At 37.4% G+C, this 8966-nt stretch overlaps 1 protein-coding gene across 1 annotated transcript in view; it reads left to right on the top strand.

The window, feature by feature from the left end:
- The window catches only part of FSHR (follicle stimulating hormone receptor), a 215129-nt gene that overhangs the window by 174966 nt on the left and 31197 nt on the right, over positions 1 to 8966 (top strand). The window contains exons 5-6 of the mRNA XM_006159008.1: positions 4173 to 4244; positions 5432 to 5509. Coding sequence (XP_006159070.1) covers positions 4173 to 4244; positions 5432 to 5509 — 150 coding nt within the window. The remainder of the gene's footprint in view (positions 1 to 4172; positions 4245 to 5431; positions 5510 to 8966) is intronic.

Genomic DNA, 8966 nt, shown 5'->3' with positions numbered 1-8966 from the left:
GGGAAAGAGAAAAAGCCAGTTCAAGACTATATATATATGGTCAAGCAGAACACCACCAGTCAATTGGGGCCCAGTTGTGCTAGAGCTCCTCTAGGGTATCATTTAAAATATATTCAGAATTGTTCATTAAAAGACTGAAAGAGAGGAGTTCACCGCTACTTAAGAGTTGCCCTATAAAGGGTTCACTCCCTAGCATTTCCAAATTTACACATGCCTCAAAATGATTGAACAGATTCCTAAAATGCCTAAATTGGAGATAACAGAGAAACCTAGTACAGAAAATGAGAGACACACTCAGTGTAGTCGAGGCAAGTGTCTGCCAAGTTAAATCCGTATGCAGTGGTTGTCATGGTAACGGCTACAGTAAAAGTTGGACCAAGCGGATGTGAAGCAGGGCACAGGAGTGTTTGATAAAATGTCTACCTTGATATTCACAGTCCATATTCTTTCCCATCTAGAATGATGAAATAGCTTGTGTCTTGTTCATGCCAGAGCTGGCATGTGGGTTCTCCTGAATCCTGGCCTCCTGATCTCCCTGCCTCTGTTTAAGATTAATTACTCCAATAGCAGTGATACCTGACAAGTAAATTAATGAAATAAGGGTTTTGATACATTCTTGGTGATAGGAGCAAGAAAAGTTTTAGAGACATCAACCAATTAACCCAGTATTTTATGAGCATACTGTGCATTCCAAACCTATACACATTAGTATAGAACTGTCAGAAAATAGTAAGTATGGTCCCTGATTTGATGTCTCATGAAGGGAATACTATATAAAAACATGGGAAGAAATCTAAAACAGTAGAAGTCGGAATATGATTAAACAGTAAACGTTGGATAGGACCGTGTCAGGCTAGTGGGTATTTAAAGTTATGGCAATGTTTGCTGGGAATGAGTAGAATCTCAGGGGTTATGAAGAGCAACAGTAAAAGCTATTTGTTTTGCTACTAGCTTCAAGCTCTAATGTTAACAGAAGCTATCCCCGGGTATTGAGATTACAGGTGATTTTTATCTTCTTCTGTAGATGTCTCCACATTTTTTGTAAGTCCCATAATAAATATGTATTACTTTTACATTCAAAGAATATATATTTTTAAATAACCAAAGGATGCAGAGCCACTGGAACTCTCATACATTGCTGGTAAGAATCGAAAATGGTATAGCCACTTTGGAAAAACAGTTTGGCAGTGTTTTACAGACTTAATCATATGTTTACCATACAACCCAGCAATCCCACTCCTAACTCATTTACCCAAGAGAAATAAAAACCTGTGTTCCCACGCACAAAAAAATGCCCCAACTATACACAAATGTTTAAAGCAGCTTTTATATATACATTTATACACATACATATACATACATACACACACACACACACACACACACACACACATACTTATTTTTACAAAAGCTAGAACAACCCAAATAGCCTTCAACCGATGAGTGGATGAATGAGTCATAGTACCTTCATAACTGAAATACTACTTAGCAATAAATAATAATGAATTACTTATGCATATAAGCTGGAAGAATCTCAAATGCAGTATGCTAAGTGAAAAAAAAACAGACATAAGAACTGCATTCTAGATAATTATACTAATATGAAATATTGTAAAAAGCAAAATTATGGAAACAGAAAACTCATTAGTGGTTGCCAAGGACAGAAGGTAGATGGAGAGGTTAACTACAAAGGACAAACACAAGGGTATCTGGAGATAATGGCGCTGTTCTGTGTCTAGATTACACTAGTAGTAACATACTATATGCATTTGTCTTAATTCATAGACATCTACACCAGAAAGGATTAATAGGTTTATTTAGAATTATTTATTTACTTTTGTTTATCAGTATTATTGTTATTTTAAAATTTGCTACAGCGTTGTGTGCTCACCAGAAAGAGACAGAGAGAGAGAGAGAGAGAGAGAGAAAAGCCACCAAGTCCAGGATTTGAACGGTGGTCAGCCATGTGGAAGCCCAGTACTTTAACCCCCATTCCACCTGGCCCCAAGAGTTAATGCTTATGTACGTAAATTTAAACAATGAATTAACAACACAACAAATTCTCCAAAAAAGTATATTACAAATTCCTTTTTTCTAAATAAGAAACAAGGGGACCATCACAAGGGCTGTTGAAGTAATCAAAGAAGAATTGACCTAGATGGGTTCTATGTGAATCACTGGAAACCTGAGAATCATTACAGGGAACCCATAGACTGGACTCACTGAATCTGAATATGGAAGCAGGGAACGGGGACACACAATCATGCAGCAGTAAAATGCAATGCTCTGCAATGCTAACATACATCGGAAAGATCTGGATTCGTGCCCAAAGATCTCGCTGAGCACACTCTTGTATCACAGCATCAAGACCCTATTGGAGTCTCTCTCCCTCTATCTATCTATCTCTTAAGAAAAATACATAAATAAACTTTCCCACAAAAGAAGCAAAGAACAACTCATAAAGACATATATGGTCCTTTACAATGATGAGTATATCAGTGAGGGTACTTCAGGTTGCAAGCAACCAAGACCAATTCCAGCTTAGGTAAGCCATACACAGAAAAGGAAAATTGGAGTGGACAGGTATTGCAAGGAGGAGTCAGAGAAACCTAAAGAACAATGTGTCAGACAACTCTTATGTGCCACCTGAAAACCTTCATCATTGCTGTGGCTACCAGTTCCACCCAAACTTTATCCTGTTTACTGCAGGTTCAACTGAATATAGACTCTAGCCTGGCCTTGTATACCTCACACTTCTTGCCTTGTCACTATAAAAGATGCCCATCTGAGACTCACTGGAATTCACCAATGGATAAGATAGAAGTTGGGAGTTAGTGCCATGGGCTCACCTTTGATCAATAGGAAATAAGAATCTACAAAGAAATCCTACCCCTTACTACTCCCCTGCACTCAGAGAAATAGTTCTGAAATCTGTCTTAAAATTCAACTAAGTTAATTCCCTAGGATTAAGAATCAATCACTAGTAGTGGCAGCAAACTCAGTAATTTATCCTTTTACAGTTATCACCACTATGCCACTATGTAATTCCAGGACATTTTCATAACCTCAAAAAGAAACCCTATACTTCATTAGCCAATACCTTCATTTTACTGTATAATTTATAATGGTTAAAATGATTAATTAAATGGTATATTAATTTATCTCAATAAAACTTGTATACAAAAGAAGTTTAAATCACTCATCCTTGTATTGATTAGCTTTCCTTTTTTTCCTATTTCATTGTTCCTGTCTTGAATGGTCTGAACTTGTAATATCAAATACATTGCCCACAGTCAGCCTTCATTCATCTTGGACTCTGATTCCCAAGGAAACCAAGTTAAGACAACTAGACCTACAGCAGGATCCAGAGTAGGTCTGAAATTTTTAGTAGTAGGATTTTTAAGACCATCTCTTAAGGGCAATGACAGCAGAAGACTTGAGTACCTAGCCTCCAACTATTTCCCAAGAGAAAGTCTGATTAGTGTGGCTTAGGTCGTAAGTGTACCCTGGAGTCAAAGGGCATAGAATAACACACTCTAAACCCAACTGAATAACTTAAAATGAAGAAGGGACAGTTCTCCAATAAGCATGATGAGGCTGAAAATAAGGGATAGTTTTAAAAATTCTTCTTATCTAGTTGAAGTCACTTTCGAATCATATTAACTTATTAATTTTTAAATGTGCATAGTGGCATACTATCTATCTCCTTTTTCCTGAAGTGCAAGTTACTTTTATCCAAGGAATCAACAGCTTACCATTTCCTGGTTAGAAGCTTAAAATAGAGGGACCAGCAGATGGCATAATGGTTATGTCGCTAAACTCCCACAAGGCTGACGGCGTACAGACCAGCTGCTTGAAACACGTCAGAAGCATGTGCGTATGTGCCCCAAATCCTGAGAGGAGAACGGAGGAGAAGGGATTATGGCACGGCCACCCCTCTCTGGGGAGTGGTTTCTTGCTTTCTGTCTCTCCAGTGAGCTCATACACCCTATAGCAAAAATCCCTCAAAAAAAAAAAATAGAAAGCATAAGCATAACTCAGGTATATTAATTATAAGCTTTTTTCATAGGTTTTTCTGATAATTCAGAATTAACATTTTGGAAAGTTCTCACTGCAGCAAATGTTCAAATAGTCAGTTTCATTTCTACTCATCTCATTGTGTCTCTCTCTAGGTTAATATCCAACACAGGTATTAAGCACTTGCCAGCTGTCCACAAGATTCAATCTCTCCAAAAGGTTTTACTGTAAGTTTTTCCTTGAGTACTAACTAACCCTATATGTTTTGCTCATCAGTTTCCTGGACCTCTAATATGCATTGGGTAGTCTGTGTCCTCCACATGTGTTGCTCTGGGGAACAGAGACAAAGTGGCAAGCAGGAGGATCCTTGATTTTCCCCGTACCCCAGCCAGTCTCAGTTTGGAAGAAATCAACAAGTTCCTCAGTAAGAGCATTGTCCACTGAGCCAGCTGGAAGCAAAATCAAGGAAATCATTTTTTCACTATTTAGTGCTTTATTTGCCATCTCCCTAATAAGTCTTCCTGTATTCCACTATCCTCCCCATTTTTCTTTAGAATTTCCTTGCTGCTTTAGGCATTATGAATCTACGTGACACAAATTCATACTACAGTGTTAGTGACACAGTGTGTTTGCCTTTTCCCAAGGTATTTACATTCTGAAAGAATTAGAGAAAAGGCAATGTATAACAGCAAATTTATTTCCCATAGCAAAATTCTGAGAGTATCAACAGACCCAAAAGGAAGAAGTGGGAAAGGGATATAAGAAGCTAAACAGGGAGTGGGGAGAAAAATCGAGACTATTCCAAAATCTCTCAAATTGTTCCAAACTTTTTATTACATAACTTCTACAGTTGTTATCTCTATATTTATACATTAAATCAGAGCTGATAGGGAAGTCTGATGGGGAGATGAGAAATACAAATAGAAAAATGGGACTTTCTCCATCTTTTTACTCAGGAAGAGAAAAACCAATGATAAAATTGTTCTGTGATCCAAAGAGAACAGAAGAAAGGAAATTAGCTCTAAGAAGGGGATTGAAATGAGGGAAAGAAGACCCAACTAAGGTGGAAAGAGACATTTTGGATGGAGGCGAAGGGCACCTGAAGTGTCTTTACACACTGAGCAGAGACCAACCACGGAGGCAAGGCTAGTAAATGAGTATATTACAGACAAAATTGACACAGTGGATTAGTTATGAAAATGTTCAGAGAGAGAAGATACAATATTGAAGAATATACTAAAGATAAATTAGAAGCCATTTATTTTCTAAATTTGTATCTCATCACCCTCTGAATAATAAGTGTATTAAAACATGACCTCAGCTAAAGACCATACAATGTCAAGTAAACTAAATATGGAGAGGGTATATGAATGGAGCTGACATAAGTATCTAATTTGTCTGTGTTCTCTTCTAGAGACGTTCAAGACAACATAAACATCCACATCATTGAAAGAAATTCTTTCATGGGACTGAGTTTTGAAAGCGTGATTCTGTAAGCAAGAAAAAGAAAACCAAATGAAGTAACATTTGATCTTTCACTTAATTGTCTTTTTCTTATAATAAGATGCTCCCTTTTTTTGTTTGGGTAACTTTGGCATTTCACAATTTAAATCATTCTCTGTTTCTGTGTTTTTCTCTCATTTTTACATTTCAGAATCACAACATGAAGTCATGTTAATAATTTATGATTCTGTGGTGTGATTCAAGTATTTAAAATTGCTCTTTGAATGATGGTCTCCTGTGAAGCAACATCTGTTCCAAAGGACAGAATAACTCATGCATCAATAAAGCTAGTTATTGCCTGGCAAGGCTTCTGTTGCCCAAAGAAAAAGATCAGGAAGGAGGCTGAATTGGGAAGATATGGCTATTCCCTCATAACCATGCCAAGAAGCTCTTGCTCAGGTCCATGCTGAGATAAGATGACTTCTCATTTTCTTGGAACAATCATGATTTTTAATGAGCTTAAGTTACTCCTTATCGCTTTGGGGCAAGGTTTTAAATGCACTCTGCATCATTAATGATCAACCATCTAATCTTTACTTCCAGTAGCCAAATTTCTATTTACCCACTCCTCAAAATGGTCATGAAATGGGGCACAAGTGTTCAAAACATCCATGAAAGTTAGATGCACAGAATAACATTTCTTTTTTTTTTGGAGAAGCTTTTGCTATAGGGCATGAGCATTTGCCAGACAGACAAAGAGAGACAGAAAGACATAAAGTGAGAACTCACCTTCCAGGGGGATGGCCATGCCACAATCCCTTCTCCTCCATTCTCTTCTCAGGATCTTGGGCACGCACCCACACGTGCCTGGCATGAGTTTTAAGCCACTGGGTCTGGGACTCAAACTACGGTCGACTACATGGGAGTTCGGCAACATAGCCATTACACTAATCGCTGGTCCTCACAGAATAACATTTGGAGGAACTAGTAATTGCAATTACATCTATAAGAAAAGCCTTTTATGTATTTTGTAAGTTGTTGTGTTTTTAAAATATACATGACAGTGTATGTGAGTTTTAAAAATATCAATATGTGCAGAGGGTAACTTTTAATACAGAAAGAATCTTATTCCTTTTCAAAGAAGTGATATGGCTCAGAGACACATCTGTTGACCCAGACAGACAGAGTAGAGATGAGGACACACTGATGAGTAAACACGGAGAAGCTTTTGCTATAGGGCATGAGCATTTGCCAGACAGACAAAGAGAGACAGAAAGACATAAAGTGAGAACTCACCTTCCAGGGGGATGGCCATGCCACAATCCCTTCTCCTCCATTCTCTTCTCAGGATCTTGGGCACGCACCCACACGTGCCTGGCATGAGTTTTAAGCCACTGGGTCTGGGACTCAAACTACGGTCGACTACATGGGAGTTCGGCAACATAGCCATTACACTAATCGCTGGTCCTCACAGAATAACATTTGGAGGAACTAGTAATTGCAATTACATCTATAAGAAAAGCCTTTTATGTATTTTGTAAGTTGTTGTGTTTTTAAAATATACATGACAGTGTATGTGAGTTTTAAAAATATCAATATGTGCAGAGGGTAACTTTTAATACAGAAAGAATCTTATTCCTTTTCAAAGAAGTGATATGGCTCAGAGACACATCTGTTGACCCAGACAGACAGAGTAGAGATGAGGACACACTGATGAGTAAACACTGTATTTGATGTAAATTAATAACAGCAAAGAATGAAAAACAGAGTAGCATAGGAATTGAATGTGTAGAGAAAAAAATTAAATCAGAGATCTGTGTTCAGAGTACATAGTATAAGGACACAACGTATAGGTAAGTAACACCTCATCCTTTTACTTAAGTCTATGATATTTTGAGGTGGTGGGGGTATGAGAGTGAGAAAGCAGAGAAATAAACTAATTAAAATACAAGCGGAATAAAATATGACAAAATAAAAGAATATGCAATTATTCTAAAAGTAAAAAAAGGAATCACCTATTCTGACTAGACTGTGATATAGGGGCTAAAGGAAGAGTTAAAAGAAAGAAAGCTGAGAAAACAAAATTGTGTTTAAGATGGGCTTTAAATCTGAACCTAAGACCTCAAACAATAAAACTACTGGTGGAAAATGCTGGGGTAACTCTGGGAGATATTGGAGTAGGCAAAGACTTCTTAAATAAGACTGCCAAAGCACAGGCAATAATCCCTAAAATAGACAAGTGGGACTCTATCAGATTGAGAAGTTTCTGCACAGCAAAGGACACAGTAACACGTGTGAACCGACAACCCTCAGAATGGGAAAATATTTTTGTTAAATATGCCTCAGACAAGGGACTGATAACCAAAATACACAGGGAACTCAAGTGCCTTATGTGAAAAAAAATTATTAACCCAATTAAAAGATGGGAATATGAGCTGAACAGAAATCTCTCTAAGGAAGACATATGAACAGCCAAAAAGCATATGAGGAAATGCTCAACATCCCTCATCATAAGGGAGATGCAGATAAAAACCACAATGAGATACCACCTAACCCCTGTCAGAATGGCAAAGATTAAGAATATAAAAAGTGATAAGTGTTGGCGGGGATGTGGTGAAAAGGGAACCCTCCTACACTGTTGGTGGGAATGTAAACTAGTTCAACCACTGTGGAGAACAATATGGAGGTTCCTCAAAGATCTACAAATAGAACTACCATTTGATCCAGCAATCCCACTTCTGGGTATTTACCCAAAAGACAGGAGAACGCTCAGTCAGAAAAGTGCTTGCACATCCATGTTTATTGCAGCATTATTCACAATTGCCAAGACATGGAACCAACCTAAATGTCCACAAACTGATGAATGGATTGGAAAAGTGTGGTATATATACTCTATGGAATACTACTCAGCCATAAAAAATAACAAGACCCTGGAATTTGATAGAAAATGGTCAGATATGGAGGATCTATTGCTGAGTGAAGTAAGCCAGGCTATGAAAGAAAGATATTGTATGTATCCACTCAATATATACCGACTATCCGCACTCTATAATAGAGAGCAAAAATTCGGAGGACATAAACACAGTGAAGGTACTTAATGAGAATAGGACAGTGTGGAATGGGGTAAGTGAAGAGAAGAGGATAGAGAAAGATAGCAAGTGAACAATAGAGAGACAGGACGTTAGTGAGAAACAGATAGGGGTTATTAACTGTTGATGATGACATGTATAGTATTCTCAACTGGATTGGTCTGAGAAGTATTTCATGATGGGCAAAGTATTTTTACAAGCAAAACGAGAAATAGCAATTGACTGTTTTATAAAAATAATTAGAATAATAAAAATAATGATTGGGGAAAACAGAAAAGATATGGAATGTTGAAGTGGGGAGATTAATGTCTCTGTACTGACTGACATGCATGGCATTCCCTTTTGAAAAAACAATGTAATACAATGTAAAGTTATATGTAATCCAATGTAATATAAAGAAGATTATGATGATAAAAA

The sequence above is a fragment of the Tupaia chinensis genome, unplaced genomic scaffold, assembly GCF_000334495.1.
Source record: "Tupaia chinensis unplaced genomic scaffold, TupChi_1.0 Scaffold000622_1, whole genome shotgun sequence".
In the NCBI taxonomy this organism is placed as follows: Eukaryota; Metazoa; Chordata; class Mammalia; order Scandentia; family Tupaiidae; genus Tupaia; species Tupaia belangeri.
Note: the sequence above shows the minus strand (reverse complement) of the source record. Positions and strands in the feature narration are given on the sequence as shown.